The sequence below is a fragment of the Selaginella moellendorffii genome, unplaced genomic scaffold, assembly GCF_000143415.4.
Source record: "Selaginella moellendorffii unplaced genomic scaffold, v1.0 SELMOscaffold_57, whole genome shotgun sequence".
In the NCBI taxonomy this organism is placed as follows: Eukaryota; Viridiplantae; Streptophyta; class Lycopodiopsida; order Selaginellales; family Selaginellaceae; genus Selaginella; species Selaginella moellendorffii.
Genome location: NW_003314318.1, coordinates 1001040 through 1023456, shown reverse-complemented (window position 1 = coordinate 1023456; position 22417 = coordinate 1001040). Strand labels below are relative to the sequence as shown.

The following is a 22417-nucleotide window of genomic DNA, read 5'->3' as shown; positions in this document are numbered from 1 at the left end:
CTTAATTTATCCCATAATCACATATGTTACACTAAACTATCATAAAGATTTCCTTTCATTTTTTCCTCTTTTTGAGGCTTGATAGTTTTTTCAGTTATGTTGCAAACTAGATTCTATAAGTGTATCTCAGATAATAAACCTTCTTCATTAGTTGAAGATTCCATGTTTAGGCATTAGGAGTTTGACATTTTAGAGTTTTTGGACTTACAACAAGAAAATCATTCACTTTAACTCTTTAACCCTAAACCCTAAATTAGATACAATCCTTTGAGCAGCCCAGGGAGGGGATGCACTCCATCAGCAATGTCTAGCTCCCCTCCTACTGAGCAAGTGATGACTCTTTTTTAGAGCAATTGATCAGCTTGCCCAATTCTTTTGTAATTGGTCCCTAAAGGACATAAAGAATGAATATATATATATATATATATATAGTTTTTTGGTAAATTAAGTGATGCTTATATATTTGACCCTCTCCATCTTCTTAAGATGGAGTTAAAAATCCAAAAAATCTGACTTACACAACATATAAGACTAAACCAAGACCAACTTTAGCAATAGTTTACAAGCCACCATTTCCTAATAGGGTTTCTTATTATAAAGTTTTAACCCTAGGGTTTAGGGTTTAAAACAAAACATTTAAATCCTAAAACCCAAAGTATATTCTAAGCATAGACATATTTCAGCTATAATTTTTGGAGGCATAACCAACCCCTAGGCTTAGGGTTTTAGAGTTAAACCCTGTTAAACCCTAAACCCAGTTCTAGGGTTAAACCCTAAACCCTGGATTTAGGGATTAGGGCTATGATAAATGCCAAAAATAAAATAACACACAAAACTACTTCAAAGTAATTAATATAATATATATATATATATATATATATATATATATATATATATATATATATAAAATAATAGATACTAAACTAATTATATTGCTATCACAACCTTCCAAAGATTTTAACATTTAGTAACTTGGGTGAATGGTCTTTAACAATCTCTCTAAATCCTAGGAATGCAGTGCCCTACACACAGATATTTAAACCCTAGGGTTTAGATAGATTATTCCATCAAGACCATTTAGCAAATACTATCCATATTTGAGGAGGGTTTCAAGATAATTGGTTAGTTATTTCCCCAATAAAAAAGAGTTTAGAATTTAAGGTTTAGGGCTTGGCTTTCCTCTCTAGTTTCCAACACTATAGGCTAGAAATGTTTTATTTTATTCTTGTGATAACAACTTCTATACATGTTATTATGAAAAAAATTTAAGATTAGTCCCTTAATATCACCAAATGATAGTTTACTATGTCTATCAAACACCTTTGCTATCATGCCCCACATGTTAGTTCTGTTTGGTCTTATTAACTACTTATAAAGAGTGTCTAGATTTGTGAGTTATGTATATTTATGGAATGTAGAGCTTATTTTAAACACAATGGTATTACTCTTATGTCCAAATTTGCAATTTGGTACCATTCCATATTTAATATGTTTCAAACTTATTCTAGAGACTAACTTTTAGTACTAGGGTAAAAGCCCAAAGTATACGGCTATAGAGTTTTCCAAATGTATAGTAGGGATAGTGGGTAGATCAAGCATGGCTTAAACCCTAAACCCTTCCTCACTAGCTTTAAATCAACATAAAATCAAAGTTCACAATTGTGAAATTGTAAGTTTTGTTATATTTTTTTTTTCCTTCTAATGCTATTTTTTCCAATTGACAATGCTAAAATCTGGAATAGATATAAGAGGAAGAGCAAGCAAGAAATACCAGGCAAAGAATTTTGTTTCCTCAAAACTTATATTCAAATTTTTATACAAATTTTTGTTATGCAAACTTTAGAAGACCAAATGCAACGTCACAATGAAACACTTTCATGTAGATTGGAGAACCAAAAGTTGAAACTTTATCAAGGACAAAAACACCTAAAATATTAAAATCATGCAAGATCTAAAAATGTGGAAAAATCATTATACTAATTTGATGCTAGAGAATGACAAAAAGAAGCAAGATATGTGACTATGTTTTGATCAATGTGAGTAGGAATTAATAATTGTTTCTTGTTGTTTGAAACTTTTTTACACTATTATTTCTATAGAGAAAGAGGAAATAAGGAGTAAAGAAGGACCAAGAAGAATAAAAAAAAAAATGGAGAACAAAGAAAATGTATAGTTTTATATTTATTTAGTCACTTGTCCAAATTTGCAATTTAGCACTATTCTATATTTAGTAAGTTTGAAGCTTATTTTAGAGATAACTCCTAGTACTAGGGTGAAAGCCCAAAGCATAAGGCTATAAAGGGCTCCAAATATATAATAGCAATAGTGGGTAAATTGAATATAACCAACCAACATGAGGTATAGTATAAATTTCACATACATGTTTGTCTTTATTTTACATCTAGTTTGAGTTTAAGCTCAAATTCTATACCATACTAGCTGGTGGAGTACTTATATCCTCATGTTAAGCCACTAATATACTAAAATAATACTAAATTTCATTTGGCTCCATTTTACGTGCTAATTTTGGTATTGGGAAGCTAGATACTCTAGGACAATTCCAATGTCACTCCATACTCTTGTTTCTTTGCTTCTTAGGCTAAACTCTTAAGAATTACTTTATGTTTTAATTCCTTCAGTCCTTGGATGCAAGTTTGGGAGTTTAGTTTAGTCCCTTCATTTAATGGCCCAAGGCTCTAAAATTCAAATTTCTTTCTATTGCCCTTGGACACGTGGCATGTACCATGTAGAGGGTTAGGTTTCATGGTTATCCTATAGTAAAACACCATATGATAAAGGGTGAAAACCATATACACTACATGTAGCTATATATCATTTTGTAAAGAATAAAGAAAAACTAAAGTTTTAGCTTTATAAAATATAGAAAGAATCTAAAATAACACACACATTAAGACATGCATTAGAGAGGAATGAATAGAAACTTACAAAAAGTAGAAATTTATTTATATGTAAGCATTATGTTGCAATTTTTCTCACTCACCACAACATAGTGACTACAACAACCATAAAGTTCATACCAAGAAGCAAAGACCCAAGAACAAAAAGTATACACTATCAATTTATACCAAAGTGCAATAAACCACTATAAGGCCAAAAGTTTACACTTGTGATTAGAAAATAAAAAATCAATGGAGTTAATATATTACCATAATTATAACAAAGCCCATTTACTTAAGGAAAAACCACCACACTCAACACCCCAAGCATTGAAAGAAATGTTTTGCCCTTTGCCCTTGCACTCCAAATTGATATTCCCCTCCATTCTAATCGATTACTACCTAAATTAGGGCACCATGCTACAAATAGAAATGAGGGGCATTTGTAAGAATGATTGAAGCATTGTGCTTACTAATTAGGGCATATTGCAATTGAAATACACTTTTAAGCTGCAAGAAATAAATTATAACTATGTGAAATGAGAAGAAAAAGAGGATCATAATCAAGAGATCATAAATCTGTGCTCAATGACAAAAGAATGATACAAAAGAAACATTACTAAATTTACAGTGACATCATGTTATCTAAAATGATATTGCATTAGTCTTGTATAGCAGTTTGATGTGTCATACCCCATGGTTATCCCATGACAAAAATATCATATACATAATTATGTTTTGATTTCCTATATAGCAATTGAAAAGTGATTGTGTGCATAATACATTTGTATGCAACTAAAAAGAAAATTCACACATGTGTAAATATATAATGTTTTTAGATGTAATCACATATTCATTGCTATATATTTGCTAAAAACTTTTTTATTTTAATTATAAATTTAATTATGGCAAACAATTTATAATGGCAATTTTGGGGGAAAGATATGCCTCCCATGAGAAGAGGTGTACCTAAGGTGGGTGGCTTGGTAAAAAATTATGTAAGATTGCAAAATATATAAAAGAAAAATACATGTTTATTTAAATTGTTGTAATATAGTATAACTCATAAAATAATATTTTGAACATAATTCTTTTATATGTGGGCATTGGTTGTAAACTCTTAAATTTGAACTTTCTGAGAGGTCACACAGCACAATAATACTCAAATCTAAATCCTAAAACTTTTAATTGATTGAAAAAAAAAGTGCACTCTTGCTTACAATTATATGGTATCAATTTTTCATGGTAATATGAGATGTCATGCCACATGCATACATGGCATATCCTATGACAAAAATATTATAGACAATCAAGTTTCGATTGCTTGTATAAGTATAAAAATATTGTAAATATAAAGCATAATCACATATTTGTTACCATATCTAGTAAGAAGGATAATTATATCTGCTTTAAATATTTCTTTCAAACTTTATATTTACTTAACATGAAAAAAGTAGAAGGGTCTAGGATTTAGTGTAAATTTCTCTTTTATTGGTTTGAATTTTTGTTTCTCTCTCCACCTTCATTTGCACCTGATTTTACTGCTTTGCTTTTATTTACCATTAATAATTTCTTTCTCAAATGTATCCAAGCAAGGGCAACAGGGCAATGGGAAATGGCCGATCTGCCAATGTGGCTGTGTTTCTTCAGCCAGTAGTGACAGAGCGATTGGTCGTTGGCCAGGGTTGTTTAATATCCACAATTGGAGTTACAATGTTATCATGATTAATACGACCTTTTAAACTGTGCATTACAAAATTAGTAGACTCCAAAACAGAACTGCAAAATCAATTCAGTATATACATTATCACATACAGCTAGCCTGAAATGCAAGAAGAAGATTGGAGATGAGGAGATGCAAAGTAGATTAATCTTTTATTAGGCAATTTTTCTTTATTTTACAAAAAATAAAAAATAAAAAAACTACGATTACTATGATCAAATAATTCCTATGTCTTCATAGTCAAGCTTTCAATAAGATCAGAATCCCGAAATCAAGCAGAGCGCATATTTGGATAGTCTTTCCACTCGTGGATAGAGGAACATGAAAACGCTACAGTATTAGATCTTCCATACAATTAGTTTGATCTACAAACCGGGATTTGTTTAAGATCTTCACGAACGAAATGCAACAGATCATCTGCATCGCCATCGCAGCCAAAGAAACACACTGCTTCAAGGTCGATCCACATAACTTTGCCACCTTCTCCAACGATGATGTTGGAGGACTCAACTCGACCGTGACTCGCATTTGCCCTGTGTATCACGCTCAAGGCAGACTTTGCTGCGGTGAGATAGCTATCCTTGTAAAGCTCCTCATAGTTCTTGTCAATGCTCGTTCCTCCAATGTCTTGCATGATGGTAAGCCAGATCCCTCCATCCAGGAAACCAGACGCATAGAGGCGAGGGATAACATCCCCTTGCAGGCTTTTCAATCTCGCCATCACCCACACTTCACGTACCATCTTCCGCAGCTTGTCGGGAGCCTTGCACACGTCCACTGATTTGAAGACAGCCTTTTCGCCTTTGAATCTCCCCTGAAAGACAGAGACTTGTTCACCAGAGTGAATCTGACGCCAGCTCGAGAGCTTCAAATCCGAGAGCTGTAGTGTGACAATGTCCTCAATGTCTTTGAAGCTGAAGTTCATAGATCTGCAAAGCTCTGACATCTGTGTACGCAGATCCACAGCCTGTTCCTTGTAGATCCTGGACCGAGCATTGACTGTGCTGGGTCCAGCTGAGTTATACTTGATTCGTTTTCTGCGTGGAAAAGGCTGATCCAAACGCTGCTGTGGCCGAGGCAGATTTGACTCCTGAAACATGAGGTGCATCAAGAAGAAGAGAGCTTCGAAAAGAGTCGGCGATCGTGCGCCGTGTGGTGGCGAATTCATATCAAAGACGACGTGATCAGAGACCTGGAAAACGTCCTCCTCACGGCTCAGCCTGCAAAAAAATGCGCGCTTAATGCTTGTAACACAAGCGTACCCCGATCTGTTGTAGTATAAATAGCCAGCCGCTCGAGCAAATATCTTGTGGGCATCACCACCCGAAACTGTCAGACCCTGCAGCAACACGTCTGGCTCGAGCACAAGAAACCCTCGAAGGGTATTTGTTGCAAATGCATTTGGCGGCTGAGAAGTACTTTCGTCCGCGTTGCCATACATGACGAATGCAGCTTCGATATGGGTGAGATGGAGTCCACCGCCAACTTGAAACCGTCTGTGGTACTCAGCAGACAGCTCTTGCACCGGAATCACAAGGGACGCATACAGTCTTGCAGATGCCTCTTCGCGGTTTGTGGTTTCAGCACCAACTAGCGGGTGAGGATCTGTAAAGACTGGGGCGCTATCCGGCTGTGAGTAGAGCGCGGAGAGAAAGAGTTGGAGCTCCGACGCGAATGATTCCCATACCTTGTAGCCACCGCTGGGAGTGTGCTCTCCTATAAGACTGTCACAAAGCGGAGAGGAACCTGTGAAACCCGGGCTGGGGATGTGCGTTCGAAGCAAAGAAAACAACGACACGGCCATCTAGTAACCCTAGAGAGCCAAAAGTAAGCCTTTCATGTATTAAGGAGTTTACAAGGTGCGATTAAATGTTTATAAATCATTTCTTCTTTGCCAGCACTTCGAATAGGCGCGAGTCTGAGGATCCAGAGGAGCCACTGAGGAAGATCATAGAGAATGGTCAGTGATCCCTTTGTATGAAAAACTGTATTGAATTTCGGATCATTACTTTTGCTTTGATCTTTGGTGAGACAACGACCCGAATGCGTCTCATAAGTGAGGATGATCGTCATCACTCGAGCAAACTCTTGGAAGAATGCTATTAGGGTTTGCGAGATCGTCGCTTTTTCGATTCAAACGGGAATCTTCTGATGAGGTTGATTCGATCAAGTACATTTCCTTGCAGATGTGAACATCGAATCGCCTCCTTCCAACGGTCAGGCGCTGTCTCGCCATTTCCTTCACTGAGTAATCCCCTCTTTCTCTTTCTCCTTGAAAGGATCCTTACACCAAGTCTACTTATTGAACGTTGGGAATAGTATAGAATGCTCCAGTAACTCTAGTACAGCATAGTAAGGGCCGGGAAACTGGAAGCAAGCAACGAGAAGGACGAGCAGGAGTCTGGAGAACTAGTCGGGTAACAGGGATTGAGGGTATACGCAAGAAGAAAAATTCCAGCTACAGTCTGGCGCTTAGGTGCTATGCTAAAAATGTGAGAAGCAAAAGCTTCTCACTCGTCGCTGTCGTTTCCTCCTCGAGCGTCCGAGTTATCTCCGGGGGTCCGACGCTGCTAGCCGAGAAAGGTCCTTTTGCGTGTAAGAGCGGGGATGTTATCAAGTTCCTTCAGGGCCTGACGACGAACACACGAACAAACTTGGGCAGGATTCTTCAGCAAGGTTGCCCGCATCCCACTCTCAAGCAGGCAATCTACTAAGCCGGTGTAATCCACGGAGAAGCTGGACACATCAGTAATAGGCCCCGGGAGCGAGAAGTCGGCTCCGTAGCGGACGCTGATGCAGAGACTTGACGATCGCGCTATTCAGGTACGTTTCTTTATTATTTTGTTAAGGCTGTGATGTATAATGTGTGGTTTGCAGGTGATTGCTTTGATATGCTATCTAAACGAGGCCAAGCATGATCGAGGCGTTGTACCTTCATCGGTGTTGCCAAATTAGATGTCAGATCAAACTTGCATATACTGGTACTCCTGATGAGCGGCGTCATCTGTTCAGCGCACGAAAGCACGGAAGTTTGTTCATGACTGACTGTTGATCGCAGTTTATCTAGGGAACGCTAGCAACGATTTAATATTCTTGTGACAAACAATAGACCAAATTGAGTAGGCATTACATTATAATTGACAAAGGCCATCGGATAAAAAAGGCATCTTGCAAATTCAGGTACTTCACTAGTTTCGTTCTAATGGTTCTCATTTCAAGGTGAAGAACAATCTATGCAATCATCCTTACTTTAGCCATGTACATATTGTTTTACAATTTCCCTTAACATCTTGGCTTGATCGCTCTCTTCACAGGCCGAAAGCTTGTTACCTTCTCATTATCTTCCTGTTATTCGTCTTGGCGGGAAGCTGGAGATGCTTGACATAATTCTTCCGTCAGGTGTTTTAAGCGTGAAAAAGGAAACTCCAGCTAGTTTTTAGACCAAGTGAGTTTTCTATCTATCCTGACATGTCTTAGTTAACCTTCACATACAGTTTTCCTGCACACGACAAGGAAATTGATCCCCTAAAGGAAAGCGAAGGGATTTCTTTCCCGCGGCTAAAATGTAAGAACGGCCTTGTTCCTTTTCGTTCTATAGCGTAATGATACGGACAGCGCTAAACTTTCGACTTTGCATTCGACCACGGCCGAATCAACCGAGGTTGAAAAGGTCACCTTATCAACGGAAGGTATTATCAAGATGCTACCTGATAACACTTTACCAATTGAAATTCAATCCCCAACACGTTTAACCGACACTGAAATGTAAGCAACGCTTATTGATCGATGGTAATGAAACACTGTTTTGCAGGTCCGAGAACCATGGGTATGAAAGGGCTACTGAGGTACTTCAAGCTGATAAAGACATGGACAAGGAGAATGTCCCTGAACCGGCATGTTTGAAATTGGCTCTAGGCTGGATGATGGCAGTAGACGGTAAGTATCTTCATTATTTTCGTGATCAATGGGGCTGACTCTTGTTTGATATGTAGTGGTCTTTCTCTGCGTGGGGTCTAAGGCTGAGGAAACCTTTACTCCCAAAGGATCTGACGAAAATGGTGACAACAGGATTCCTGAGAATGAACAGCCATGCAGAACAGGAGGAAGGAAATGCTGAACGTGTCATTGTGGAGGACACACAAATCAATCTTCTCGATTCTCCCTCAAGCTTTGAACCTGAAGTTGGAGCGGATCTTAATGAAGTTGAAGGCTGAAAGGCAGATGAGGGAAAATCGAGTTACGAGGTCGTGGAATGGGACATCGGCAGTGCTATGAAACGTTTTGAGATTTTCCTACTTTTCTCTCTATAGTTTTTATCATGTCTTATTATTTTGCAGACACTGATGCTGGTGAGGATGCGGAAACAATTGGGAATATCGAAGCTCCAGAGAACGAGTAAAATACTTTTGTTTTTGTGCTGGCGGTCAAGCTAACGGTTTTTCTTGTAATTCTTCTACTGAAGAATTAAATCTCAGATTGGCCACGAGGATGAACACTATCAAGTAAGTACCCTTTTCTTGTCTAAGAAATTCACCTTAAATACTTTGTGATAGTGAAATTGGCACTCGCGAGGACATGTTACCAGAAGTAGTCATCGAACCTGACGAAAGCACAGCTGTTGATAGTAAAGATCGTTTGGAAGACAATCCGGATGCAGTCTCAGGAAACCCCGGCTAGTGAGCTCATGAATTCACCTCCATGCAGTGCAATGTGACGGAGGCTGAGAATGAAGTTGGTAATGCAAAACCAACGAAATTGATGAAGTATGAGAGATTTTGTGTTTACTACACTCGACATGACGTTACGTGCAGATGATTTGGTCGACAGTGGTACGGTGACCGTCGGAACTGCTGAACTAGTTTTTGAAGCCACGGAACTAATTAGCGTCGAAGAAACAAGTGAACAGGTGACTGAAATTGTCACGCCTACAGAAGTTACTGCCGTCAAAAAGGAAGCTGAAACGATGGAGCATTCTACCGTTGATATTAGCCTCAGTGGCTGAAAACAATCAAACGGAGGTCATTCGTGAAGTAGTGACAACGTCTCACGTAACAGAAGTGGCTTCTGGTTCTTCTGAAAGGTAGCGTCATATAGTTTCTCATTGTTTATGGAAGTTATCTGTGTGTCTGTTAAAACTGTGACAATTTTGTATAAGCGTAAGCTGCTCACACTTCAAACCTACGAAAACTCATCCTTTACAAGTCTCTATGTTTTTAATCTTTTGGGATTTGCAATGTGTACTCCTCTCCCCCTGAAGTATCATACACTCCAGCACCAGATGCAGAAGGCCCTCAACTATAGCACTCCCACTGAAACCTCGGATGTGGTCCTCAGGATGAGATCGCTGCTAAAGGCAATCCAGGGTAAACTACATTCACCATTCTTATTGATTGTTATTTCTCACCTCCTATCTTATTGTTCATACACGCACCGAAAGTCTGGAACAAGGTGTCGATACCGGGGATAGTTCGAAGGGTGGCGATTCAAAGAGTGATGTTGGGTAAAAGGAAGCTGATGAAGCCACAGGAATTAGAGGTATAGTAAAAACTTGAAACGAAGTAACCAAGTAGATATTCTGTCTCAGAATATCTAATCGTTAAATTCCGCTCCGGAATATCCAGCCCCTATTCTGCCCTCTCTATCTCCTAGTAGTGTTTTTTCTTCTTTGCTTTGATCTGCTCGAGAGTACGCGGCTGAGGCGACGCGGCCAAGGATCGATCAGGGCTTCGGCGTTCCAAAGCTCCGGTAAGCGATTGGGAAAGCTTGTTAGATTTCCTTTTCTCCGCTTTTCCTCGCTTAGATTGTGGGCATTCTGTGATTTTGATCGCTTGCTCATAGTTTTCTCTTCTGGTTTAGGAGATGGGGAAGCGTGGAGCGGCGGCAGCTACGAATAAACAGTAAGATATCTCGCCCTGGCCGATTTCGCCATAGCCGAGCTTGGAATTTGTTTTTTAGTTTTCTAATTTTTTGTGGATCAGAAATGGGAAGAAGAAGGCCCTCTCCGTGAAGGAGACCAAACCGAAGGCAGCCAAAGCGAAGAAACCCGTGAAAGCAAAGGGGAAAAAGGATCCCAATCAACCCAAGAAGCCAGCCACCGCATTTTTCATCTTTCTGTGAGAGCGTTTTTTTTTTTTTTTTTCGTTTCTTTCGTTTTGCGCTGCTTTCTAATCTTTCTATCACACAGGGAAGAGTTTAGGCAGACGTACAAGAAGGATCATCCCGACGTCAAGGGAGTTGCCGCTGTAAGCATACCTTCTTCTCGAACTTTGTCTTGTCAAGAGATTTTTTTTTTTTGGTTTTGTTTTTCTTCCCTCGTCGTTCTGGTGATCTTCATTCTTGCTTCTCACTCGTGCTGGTGATCTTCGTTCTCGCAGATAGGAAAAGCGGGAGGAGACATGTGGAAATCTTTGTCTGACAAGGTACACGATATCTTCGCTAGTTTCCGACGTGTTGAGAATCTATTTTTTTTTCCTCGTCCCATGCAGGAGAAGGAGCCTTACCACGCCAAAGCTGCCAAGAGGAAAGCCGACTACGACAAGGATCTGGAAGCATACAACAAAAAGAAGGTATTTCTCTCGTGCTCGTTCGTGCGTCTTGATGGCTTCCTCAAACTTTCTTCTCTCTTTTTCTTTGAAGGACAACGAGGAGGAGGAAGAGGAGGAGGAGGAGGATGGATCCGCCGGAGAATCAGAGGTAAAATCCAAGTCTGCTGGCAATGACGACGACGAAGAAGTATGCTTCTTATAAGTTTCTAAGTTTTCTAAATCTCTACTCTTCTCAGGAGGACGCGGACGATGACGATGATTAGATGTCGAGAAAGCCATCGATCACAACCAGATTCAAACAATGTGTATGCATTCTTTCTGGTTTAGGCGCCATTGCTTGGATGATAATCGCTGTTTTTGCAGGTTGTGTTTAGTCTCTAGTTTGCAATCTCTTTGCATAAGAGCTGTGAAGATTCGCTGATTTATTCATTGCTCTTTTCTTGTTCCTTTGTGCAGGATCTCCAAAGCTTTCCTTCTTTTATATGCTGCTTTACACCGACGAGTTTTTCAAACACACACACGCACGCACACTCACACAAAGTTCACGAAAGTCTGGCAGTGTTTTACTTCTACTGTGTGCGAGATGAACGAATAAAGAAAGATATACCAATTCAATCCATTTAGAAAAAAGCTTCCCGAGAAGTTAGCAAGCATTGAAACTGACAGCCGAATTGTTTTGTTTCGATCAGTCAAAGAAGATAGCGCTCACTTTGTCTTGACTGAAACTCCACTCGTCCCGGCGATGATCACGGCAGTCGCCATGTCCAGGAAGAGGCCGTGATCAACGACGCCTTCCAGGGAAGAGATTGCTTTGGCTGCTGCTCTTGCGTCCTTGATTGGTGTCTAGTGGAAGGAAGACAAAATCGTGAGTGTTGCGAAGATCAAAAACACCATTACCTTGAAGTAGAGGTCCACAATGTAGTTAGAGTTGTCAGTCACGTAAGGCTTGTCTCCGTCCAACCGAAGCTTGGCCTGTTCCAAAACGACGGGAGCTGCAGAGTTGCGAAAGAGAAAGAGAGATATAACCAACCTCGCAGCCGGCGACTTCCGGGAGGGTTTTCAATCGCTCCGCGTTGTATTTCCAGCAAAACTGGACGACTTCGACGGGCATAGCCAAGCCACTTCCACCAAGACCATCAACCAGCTGCAAGAAATAAAGGATCAAAACCATGGATCGCATAGAGAACTTTAGACTCTTACCTTTGTCTCGTCCACAACAACGACGAACTTTGACGAAGCTGCTTCCACCATCTATTTTGTTCAAAACCGACCGCAAAAGGAAGGAAGGAACTAGATTGAGAATAAGCAAGGAAAGCAAGAGACAAAACTGCGTACTTTCTCACGAAGAAGAGCTCCTCCCCGTCCCTTGACAAGATTAAGATCGGGGTCGACCTCGTCCGCACCATCAATCGCGAGGTCTATCTGCACGAAACGCTCGAGTGGTAAGTGGACGTTGTTGCTTCACAATCTTGGAACAACCTTTGGATGATCATCGAGAACCGAGAGCGGTATTCCGAGTGAAGCCGCTTGCTCAGCAGTTCTCTACACCATTTACACGCACTGGTGAACATCGGAGAGTGATTCTCTTCCCCAAACCTTTGACGTGGGAACTCCAACAATGTTCTTGAGCTTTCCAGACTGAGTAAGACATTCCAGCCCGTGAGAGCTGTAGAAACATGGAAACGATCGTACCTTCATGAGTTCTCCCAGCTTTGCAACTACAAACGCAGCCGTGGAGCCCGTGCCAAGTCCCAAAACCATTCCACTCTCCACGTACTCGATCGCCTGCATTGCAAAGAAGAAAAGAAAACTTAGAGCTCGAAGTGGAAAAAGAACAAGAATGGAGAAAAGCACGGGAGGAAGGAACGAGAGCGAGACCTTATCAGCAGCCATGGCCTTGAGCTCATCTTGCGTGAGAACTTTGGCTGCTACATTCATCAAACCATTTTCGCAATGCAAGCTTAGAACATACAGAAAAGAAGTCCACTAAAAAGAATAGTTCCAGGGCTGCGCGAAGAGAATTTGGACGAGAGAGGGCAAATGCGAGTGACTAGCATCTACTGCTCTCACCAGAGGCAACGATTGCTCCCATAGAAGTGGACCTTCTCCTCCCGCCGGCGATCCCCCGTGTTCTAGCCCACGAGAATCTGGAGATTCCGGGGGCGAAGCTCCTCCCGCAGCGGCTCCAATCGATCGCGTCCCGGGGCGCGCACGGCGCCACGGAGGCTGCCATAATCGCGGCAGCCATCATTCCAAGGAATATCACGCCTGGATCCGAGCCATAGCTGTGGTGGTAATATAGTGGGGGGCCCTGGACAGGAATCGAACCCGCGACTGCATATTCCGACCGTTGATTTTGAGGATAGGGTTAGGGCTCTTGGGCACGACCGATTCTCTCTTGCGATTTGACCGCGATCCTAGAAAGTGTTATTCCAGACAACATATGAGAGAGAATTTAGGGCTCTTGGCACACGTGAAGAATGCGATAGTGGCGGTGTGGCGTGATCGCGTGTCCTTGTGGACTGGCACAAGTGGTGGCGTGGATCGATTGACACTTGCCAGCATGGCATCCGGGCGGCACGAGCTGCGATGGCGGATTGGGATTGACTCTTAGCGGGATCGATCATGTTTGGCGGGATTTTCGACGAGATTATCAAGAAGATTGAGGAATGGATCTCTGGCAAGGGCCATGGCGGAGACGATGCAGGCGAGCGCGATTTGCTGCCGGTGCTACTCGTGCCTGGGATTGGCGGCTCCATTCTCAATGCCGTGGACGATGACAACAGCGACAATGCCGAGCGCGTTTGGGTGCGCTTGTTCTTTGCGGATCACGAATTCAAGAAGAAGCTGTGGTCGCGCTATGATCCGGCAACGGGTAAGCATTTGAAACTTGAATCGTTTGGGAGGTGGGACGCCATTGCTTTGCAGGGAAAACCTTGTCCTTGGATCCAAAATCTCACATAGAAGTTCCAGACGAGAACTATGGATTGTTTAGTTGTGACATCCTCGACCCCGCTGTGGTAAATGTTTTGGTTCTTTCATTCTATCTTTTTCTCGACTCACAAATTTTTTTCTCCACCAGTTCATACGTCTAAACATCGTGTATAACTTTCACGATTTGATCGAGCAATTGGAGCAGTGGGGGTACAAGGCAGGCACGACTTTGTTTGGCTATGGCTATGATTTTCGCCAGAGCAACAGGTACTTGGATTTGTGTAAGTTCGCTCGAATTGAAGCTATCTATCGGAATGGAACAGGCTCCCAGAGGCAGTGGATGGTCTTTTACGAAGACTAGAGGCCATACACAAAACCTCAGGTGGGAAGAAAGTTAATATCATTTCTCATTCCATGGGAGGACTTTTAGTGAGATCCCTCTTGGCACTTCATTCTGCTGTAAGAGAAAATTGGCTCCGCAGTTCTCTCGGGCTTATGAGTTTTTTGCATTTTTGTCAGAGCTTTGAAAAACTTGTGAATTCTTGGACGACAATCGCGACACCTTTTCAAGGTGAAATGCTGTTTCTTTTTCTTTTTCTTTTTCTTTTTCTTTGTTGCACTGAAACTTGGAATTGCAGGGGCACCGGCGTTTGTGACAGACTGCCTCCTGACTGGAGTGGAATTCCTCAAGGGATGGCAAAAGGAACTGTGGGTTGCAAAGTGGAGCACGCATCAATTGGTAACAAAGCTATCTGTTTCAGCTTTGATTGCTTCAAGAGATTTGTTTTGTTCATTTCAGCTTGTCGAATGTCCTTCCGTGTACGAGATGATGGCATCTCTCACGCATGAATGGGAGCGCCCTCCACAATTGCAAGTCTGGAGGCGGCACAGAAAGCATGATAACAATCCCAGGCACGTCAAGCTACACTCATATGGACCCCTCGAGTGTGTTTCTGTGATGGAAGCTGCACTTAAAGAGAACACGGTTAGTGGTATTTTTTTCTTTGGGTATACTGGTAAACTAAACATTTTCTATGCAGCTGAGCTATGATGACAAGACGATACCCATTCCTTTCAATAGATGCATTCTAGAGTGGGCAAATGAGTCCCGCCGTCTATGGTTCTCTGCAAAGCTTCCAAAAGATTTTAAGTTCTACAACATATATGGCACTTCATGCAAAACTCCATTCGACGTCTGGTATGTCTTCTTCGTTCTTCATAGCCAACTTTCATTGGTGATTTTTTTCCACTGTTTCTAGCTACGGGAGTGAAAAATGCCCTATAGTGGAGCTCAAGGAAATTCTCCATACTGAGGTAATGCGAAGCTCTTTTTTAATGCTTACTCAAAGAAACCTTGGACTTTGCAGGCCGATTTTAAGTATGTGGATGGAGATGGCACGGTACCATCCGAGTCTTCCAAGGTAACCTTCTGTTTCTATCACCCGGTTCTAAACTCTGCTTTCTTCATAGGCTGATGGATTCACTGCAACTGCGAGGCATGGGGTTCCAGGCAACCATCGTGGTCTACTAAGATCAAACGCGGTGTTTCTCCTCCTCAAAGACATCCTGGAGATCAAAGACAAAGAGAAGAAGGTTGCGGTTCACGCTGCCCCACACAAGTCCGAGGAAGCGATTGAGAAACAAGCACAGTTTTGTCTCAGTGACACTGCCATGTCCCACAAGAACAGCAACTGGGACGCAAACTCCGAGGATAGCCAAGATTACAACAGTGGTAGCGAGAGCGAGGACAACACCGAAAACTCAGTAGTATTCACCATCAACACTGAGGATGCTAGAGCTCAAGCTCACGCTAGAGCCACACCTCATGAGCCACACAAAGGCTTCGAGTTCCATCACCTCAGCGTTTCGGCTGCCGGTGTGGCAGAAGGAAGCGATCGAGAAAAGGCTGCCATTGCAGTGGAGAAAGCTATGGCTTCCGCCACGGCCAAGCTCATGGCATTGTACAATATGTAAAAAATTGAAAAATACCATGTAAATTTTGTCAAAGTGATGTGAGAGGCTAGATAATAATACTATAGTAATTATTATCAGTATGAACTTTAGAAGTAATAACATACTAGGAGTTGTTGAGGTAATAGCAATCAAACGTTAGCAATCTGCCCAAAAAAAAGTTTGTCATTTTTTTTAGTTAAAATATATAATAATAAATAGCTTTTTACCTTTATATAAATAATTAAATGGCTATAAAATTAAATTAATTTACAGTTAGAGAATTCTAATAATTTGCTACATGTTGCATGGAACAATGCTTGATTTCCTTAATAGTAGTGTTATTCTCATTTAGTATTATTGAATAATTTAATTAATAAATAATACTATTATTATTTATAATTTATAAATCAAGATTAATTTTATTGCATATCAACTAAAATAAACAAGAATATACTAGGAAGTGAAACATGTTTAAAAATCATAAAATTAATCCAAATGAATAACAACCATTAGATGGTAAAATATCGTAGGTATAGATTGCATATCCTGGCCGTTGATCTTGGATATAAAGCCCACAATAGGGCTAGGGTTTGTGGGAGTCTTTTAGGTTAGAATGTGTGCGTTTTCGGTGATGAGATCTTCACACAAGAGCTCCATCTGATGCTCCTCCGGGACATGGAGATACGGTGAATCCACACGAGATTTCTGAGAATTGCTCTTGTTCTGGAGGATGACCGATTTGTCTGATAGATTTATTTGATGTGCAAACATTGGCACTCTAATTTTTTGCTGACAGAACAAATGGTTTTCTCGAAGAAGTGAAGTTGGGGCAGATGATTTCAATCTCTATGTCAAACACCATCTTTCGGGACAGAATTCTTTTGTGTTGACAAAGCATTCGTATGATGCCCCATTTCTTCTTTCGATGGTTGCTTCATCTTTACAATGCTCTTGCAAAAAAACCCAGGAAGAACAAATCCTTCTTATCCAATCCGGAAAATTTTGCTTCTCATCTATCAATGTGATGGAAGATTAGCCTTTGCTCTTTCTTCTATCCCAGGCGACGTCTAGCACTGGCCGGACGACGGGCTCGGCAAGCGGCGGCGCCATGGGGACAAAGATTGTAAGAACACCATCTTGGCAGCCTGCTCTCATGGCATCCAGATTAGAGTTCCCTGGGAGCTGGAACTTCCGGATGAACTTGCCCATTGTGCGCTCTAAACTTATGTAGTAAGCACCGGGTTCATCGTTGCGGGATCGGCCGCCAGAGATCGTCATGAATCGATCGTTGACAACATCGATCTGTCGAGAAAAAGCGATAAAAATCCGATCTTTGAAACAATCTAGACAGAAGCTCTACCTTGATGTCCGTGTTCCTCAATCCTGGAACGTCTGCTACGAACATATAGGCGTCTGGAAACTCTTTGACATCAACCGCAATGCTCTTGAATGGTGGCTCGCGTTGATCCTGTCCAAGAACAAAAAAAAAAGCTTCTCAAACCATCCAACTCTAGAAACAAGCTTAGAATTTACCTTGATCAGTGGAGGCGGCTTTGATCCGATCGACGCTTTCTTCGCAGTCGCGGGATCCATGCCGCCACTGAGCGTGCAAATCACTTGAAATCCCCTTGGATTGAGGTTGGGATTTCCCTTCTTCCTCTTGAGCCATGCCGCTTCCACACGAACAACCTCGCGCTTGATCAGCTGCCGCTCCAGCGGCTTAGCTTCCGGTCCTCTCCAGCCACGCTCACCTCTGTCGTCGCTGGTGGAGCCGCCGCCACCGCCGCTGGGGGCTCGGGAGGAGCGGTCACATCCTCCTCGGCTGGTGGTGGATCTGGAGCTCGCGGCTCTGGATCTGCTGCTGGCGCCTGCTCCCGCGGGGATTGCTGAGGCGATTGAGTGGGAGATCTCTGCCTGGGAGATCCGGGAGCCGCAGCTTCGCTGGCCATCTACTCGAGCGCATCGCTCTCCTCTAGGGCTACGCCCTTTCCCTAAAGCAGCGGTGGAGATCATCCACGCCGGGAGCGACGGTGGCGATTTCTGCGGGAAAATTTTAAATTCAAAAGATCTCAAGAATGCTAGTTCTTCAAGAGCTCGACCAAATCGCTCTTCTTCATCTTCGAGAATCCAGTGAGGCCCCGAGATTTGGCGATGGATCTCAAGCTCACCACTGTTAGCTTGGCGAGATTCACTTGCTCCTCGATCGATGCTTCTTGGGGCTGTTCTTCGTTCTCTTCAATCGCTGACGATGAAGCTACGATTTGCTCCTCCTGCTGCTGGAGGATCTCTCCGCCAGCTTCATCACTCTCGGTTTCCGAGTCGGTCTCCTCCTCGCTCGATCCACCATCTTCTAAATCCTCGCCCTCTTCCTCCTGTTCTTGGACTGCCAACTTGGTCGATCCTTTCAGCTGAGACGACGAAGAAGGCGCTGGAGCCCCCGCCGTGGAGACCGACTGGAGCTTCTTGAGTATCGAAGAAAATGGCACTGGGTCCACGATTCCAGCTCCGCCTTGGACTGGAAGCTGCCGGATGATCTTGTTACTCGGCTTGTTCCTCCGGGTTGGCGGTGGTGGGTTCCTCGTCGCCACTCCCAGCGTCTTGACCAGCGTCTGGAGCTGCTGGATGGATTTCTCCTGCTGGGCGCTGAGCTTGGGAGCCGCGAAGGCATCGCCCTCTTTCGCCTGGCCGACGTTCTTTGGGAAGATCTTGTCAAACCAGGCATCCGCGTCCTTGGAGGATTGATCCTGCTGGGACTCTCCGCTAGGCCTGCTCGTGCTCGCGGCCTCGAACAAGCTCGCCCACTTGGACGCCTTGCCCTGTTCCTCGATCGCATTGCTCGCCTCCACCATAACCAGTGAAGAAGAAGAAGACGATTCACTCTTTCTTCCACCATCGCTTCCCTGCCGAGAATGTCGCGATTCCACCGGCCCTGTCTCGAGATCCGTGAATGGAACGCAGCGGAGAGGCCGCCGCGCCGGGACTGGCGATTGCTTGACAAAGAGCGATGGCGGCTTGACGGGGCAGGCTAGCTCCCCATTTTTCCGGAGCGAGGATTTCTTCTTCCTGGTGGCCTCGATCAGTACTACCGGCAGCGCTCCTCGCAGCGCCACGGGGAGAGATTTGGCGGCCGAATGGGGGCGATGGTGGTGATGCATTTTCGGAGAAGCGGCGCTCCGCGAGGTCATGGCCTGGAAACAGAGAACGCGATTAGGCCTTCCTAGCGCTGCGATGGCTGCGCGGACTTACCAGCTCCCAGGACAGCTCCACCGCGATCGCTCGCTCCTCCTCATCCGGAAGAAGAAATATTTCGATTCCTATCCAGGAGTTTTAGGGTTCTTGAGAAATAAAGAGCTCAATGGCGGAAGAGGACCACGACTGGGACGCGCTGCGAAAGGATGCCACGAAGCTCATGGCGGCGATCTATTTCCAGGAGCAGCAGCTCGTCCTCAAGCGCAGGTAAAGCAGCTAGAGTCGCTGGTAATAGATCGCGATCGCGCTTCTTGCTTGTTTGTAGATGGCTGGGACGAAATTGGCCCGAGACAACGCTGCGCGTCATGGATAAATGCGCGTTTGTTGACGATGAGAAGTAACTATTCCTCGCTGCTCGTTTTATTTCTTCTTTCTTCTTTGTAGATGTATTGCTGAGTCGTTTCTACGGAGGGATGATAGTAGCGTAAGTTCTTGGATTTCTTTCACTTTTTTTTTTCTTTTCTATCAGTGCTACATTTCCAGGATGGCTACTCTCTGATCCACAACGTAGTCGAGACAGCACTCGACCATTTGAAGGAAGGAGACGATGATAGTGAGAATGCGCTGGACGTAAACAATCTGGACGGGCTCTCGAATCTGGAAATCCTGGAAGGTCTGCCCACGCTGATAAGAACTCTACGCTTCTCAGAGGTGTCAGCCTTGTTCTCGACGCTCACGCAAGACACAAAGAAAAGGAAGTATCGGGCTTGGCTGGAGCGTTCCATCCTGCAAAAGATCGGGCTTAGACTGGGAGAGTCTGGAGAACAGGGGCTGGAAAACGTAGTAAAGTTCTTAAGAGGCTTGAAGGGATCGCGAGGGAAACGAAAACGAATACGGTATGATACGGAAAAGCTTCCGGGATCCACAGCAATGGAGCTACCTCGGTTTCCGGAGGGGTGTAGTCGTATAGAAGCTGCGAAGTTGATACTCTCGACGCTACAGGACTTGCCACATCGCTGCTTGCGTGCGATGGCGGATCTCTTGTCCGAGCAGCCTTACGAGCAACAGCAACTATATGTCGTCAAGATCGGCGGTACCCGAGCAAAACTTGTGGCGCGCGTCACAAGACTTTGCGAGAACTTCTTGGAAGAGGCTACGCGAGGTGGCTCGGATGGCTTGCCACAGCCTTTGCAGAGGGCCTTGTGGGTGATCAGTCTCCATGCACGTGAAGTTCAGGGGCACGACAACCAGCTTGTATTGAAGCTAGATGCTCTACACCCGGACACCGAGCTGCTGCAAACAAAGCTACTCTCGGCCATCGCCCAGCTCCACGCACTTCCATTCGAAGAACTGGAGGCGGTGTATGAGACTTTGACACAAACCAAGAAGAACACGATGAAACATCCAGGAGTTTACGTCGAGTCCATCAAGAACATACTACGCGAGGCGCTCTACAGATGTACGCGTCAGACGGTACCCGAGTCCGTGCAAGAGGCCGTGGACATGGTAGTGGCAGCCAGACCGCGAAGTCTCAAGTTTTCAAGCGTAGCTGACACCCGGAACCCGAAGCGCAAGGAAGCAGAAGTGGAGGCTGTGCTGAATCTTAGCAGCGAGCTGGCGCAAGTGAGCTGGGAGTGGATCGAAACACAAATGTCCGCCAAACAGGCCGACGCCGACGACGCTGACGACGATGACTTCGACACCTTCGACTACAGCTTATGCTCGTCCCAGCTCAAGATCGAAGAGAATCCGGAAGAAAAGGGGAAGATCAACTTCGAGGATGACGAGCAGGTGGATTCAGTCGACAAGGATGTCACTGGAGTTGCCGACGAGACTGCTGCGCTTGCGTATGTTCTGATCGGGCGAGCCATGAAGGAGAAACTGGCTGGAGCTCTTGGACCTCGCGCTACAAAGTACCTTCGAAGCGGCGGGGAAGTATTTGGAGACGTTGAGCCAGGTTAGTAGCCTCTATCGTTTTCTTTTACGCTCACAAGCTTTTGCAGAGCCAACGACGTATGGAGGCCACGAGAGTGAAGCTGACATGGTGCTCTCGATTGTAAAGGAGCTGCCATCGCTACCAGAGAGGTAAGCAACGTAGTTTTATTCTTTCAAGTAGATCCCAATCGATCCACTTTGGTTTTGTGTAGCGTCGTCCACAACATTGAAGTTCGACTGAAGGAACTCAAGCAGCAAAAGTGAGTCTCAAGCTCGAGGTTGTCAGTCTGATCTCGACTTGTTTCTTCCATTCTGTAGATAGAAATCTCCGGACAACCAGGGGAGAAACCTCGTGCACAGCTTTCGTGAGATGCAACTTGGAACTTCCGGCTCGTTTTGACTTCGTAGAACCCGGCCAGCTGCCACAAGGCTTTACAGGCCGACTCAAAGTCGACAAAACTTACCGCGAAAACCGAGGTGCAAGAAAGCTAAAGTTTCCAGACTTGTGAGCCTATGGAGAATTGCAGTAAGATAGAATTTCAAGGACTAGTCTGTGAGATTAAAAGCGCAAGAAAGCCAAACTTTCCAGACCTGTGAGCCTGGAGAATTGCTCTTCGAAATCTCAAGGACTGCATGAACTACTTAGTGAGATTAAAAGCACTTCTAACTTTTACAGTCTGAAACGCTATAAAATGTCACTGAATTGGTATCTGTAGTGTGAGTATAACATCCAGTGAAAGCCCATGAGGACCAGCCATGCCATCCAGAAGTTTCATAATATCCACTCCCTTTGAAAACTATAACATAAAAAGTTGTTCGTTTTCTAATAAAATAAGCATTCTCAACAAGGGGAAAAGGCTCTTGTTTGTAATGGAAATCTTTAGAGCCATCATGTATAAAAACGTTCACGTCTTGGGAATGCTGGTAATATTTTAAATGGCACTTCATTTCAGTCTCCCAATCATCATCTGCACAATCTGGATTAACATCAACAGCGTGACCTTTCAAGCCAATAATAATCAAAGTAAGCACTGTGCACACAAAATAGCTTGCCATTTGTGTATTCGAATGGCTGATTTGGGATATTATTTCTGTCTATTGCACTAGGATACAAAATATTAAAGTTAAAAGTCCAATAAACAGCTAACCATATTTATTTTATATGGTAATTTAGTCTACTTGGACATGGAGTTCGTCCTGACATTAAGCAGAACCAAAATGAACAAAGAAGGCAAAGTTTT

The 22417-nt window shown here is 43.5% G+C and overlaps 6 protein-coding genes across 14 annotated transcripts; 3 read left to right on the top strand and 3 right to left on the bottom strand.

The window, feature by feature from the left end:
* The first annotated feature begins 10215 nt into the window (after positions 1-10215).
* On the top strand, positions 10216-11784 carry LOC9654608 (high mobility group B protein 3). Of its 8 annotated transcripts, none has more exons than XM_024688300.1 (9): positions 10216-10365; positions 10477-10517; positions 10599-10733; positions 10805-10862; positions 10995-11039; positions 11106-11186; positions 11257-11313; positions 11402-11470; positions 11622-11784. In XM_024688300.1, the coding sequence occupies exons 2-8, from the start codon at positions 10480-10482 to the stop codon at positions 11426-11428; spliced, it is 441 nt and encodes a 146-aa protein (XP_024544068.1). In that variant the 5' UTR covers positions 10216-10365; positions 10477-10479; the 3' UTR covers positions 11429-11470; positions 11622-11784. The 8 variants fall into 8 exon arrangements, 6 of the variants coding, with proteins under 6 accessions (XP_024544068.1, XP_024544065.1, XP_024544070.1 ...); XR_002993990.1 differs by having other exon boundaries at positions 10231-10365; positions 11402-11528; XR_002993989.1 differs by having other exon boundaries at positions 10231-10365; positions 11257-11352; positions 11402-11528.
* Positions 11758-13468, bottom strand: LOC9654804 (probable ribose-5-phosphate isomerase 3, chloroplastic). Of its 2 annotated transcripts, none has more exons than XM_002983225.2 (10): positions 13236-13468; positions 13044-13093; positions 12858-12950; positions 12762-12803; positions 12645-12707; positions 12501-12587; positions 12366-12416; positions 12196-12309; positions 12063-12137; positions 11758-12008 (listed from the first exon to the last, which is right to left on the bottom strand). In XM_002983225.2, exons 1-10 carry the CDS (start codon positions 13414-13416, stop codon positions 11871-11873), a joined length of 894 nt encoding a protein of 297 aa, XP_002983271.2. In that variant the 5' UTR covers positions 13417-13468; the 3' UTR covers positions 11758-11870. The 2 variants fall into 2 exon arrangements, with proteins under 2 accessions (XP_002983271.2, XP_024544064.1); XM_024688296.1 differs by having other exon boundaries at positions 13044-13090.
* An 89-nt stretch (positions 13469-13557) lies between these two features.
* Positions 13558-16110, top strand: LOC9654607 (phospholipase A(1) LCAT3). Its single transcript, XM_002983347.2, has 11 exons — positions 13558-14040; positions 14094-14185; positions 14248-14366; positions 14423-14558; positions 14619-14670; positions 14738-14838; positions 14899-15084; positions 15140-15297; positions 15359-15413; positions 15467-15520; positions 15570-16110. The coding sequence occupies exons 1-11, from the start codon at positions 13791-13793 to the stop codon at positions 16071-16073; spliced, it is 1707 nt and encodes a 568-aa protein (XP_002983393.2). The 5' UTR covers positions 13558-13790; the 3' UTR covers positions 16074-16110.
* Positions 16111-16938: 828 nt separating this feature from the next.
* LOC9654606 lies at positions 16939-18065 on the bottom strand. Its single transcript, XM_002983224.2, has 3 exons — positions 17586-18065; positions 17413-17520; positions 16939-17354 (listed from the first exon to the last, which is right to left on the bottom strand). The coding sequence occupies exons 1-3, from the start codon at positions 18063-18065 to the stop codon at positions 17085-17087; spliced, it is 858 nt and encodes a 285-aa protein (XP_002983270.2). The 3' UTR covers positions 16939-17084.
* A 24-nt stretch (positions 18066-18089) lies between these two features.
* On the bottom strand, positions 18090-19387 carry LOC9654803. Its single transcript, XM_002983223.2, has 2 exons — positions 19299-19387; positions 18090-19240 (listed from the first exon to the last, which is right to left on the bottom strand). Exon 2 carries the CDS (start codon positions 19235-19237, stop codon positions 18131-18133), a length of 1107 nt encoding a protein of 368 aa, XP_002983269.2. The 5' UTR covers positions 19238-19240; positions 19299-19387; the 3' UTR covers positions 18090-18130.
* Positions 19388-19390: 3 nt separating this feature from the next.
* On the top strand, positions 19391-21885 carry LOC9654605. Its single transcript, XM_024688364.1, has 7 exons — positions 19391-19508; positions 19567-19638; positions 19686-19725; positions 19785-21198; positions 21245-21326; positions 21389-21436; positions 21495-21885. The coding sequence occupies exons 1-7, from the start codon at positions 19408-19410 to the stop codon at positions 21496-21498; spliced, it is 1761 nt and encodes a 586-aa protein (XP_024544132.1). The 5' UTR covers positions 19391-19407; the 3' UTR covers positions 21499-21885.
* The last annotated feature ends 532 nt before the right edge of the window (positions 21886-22417 follow it).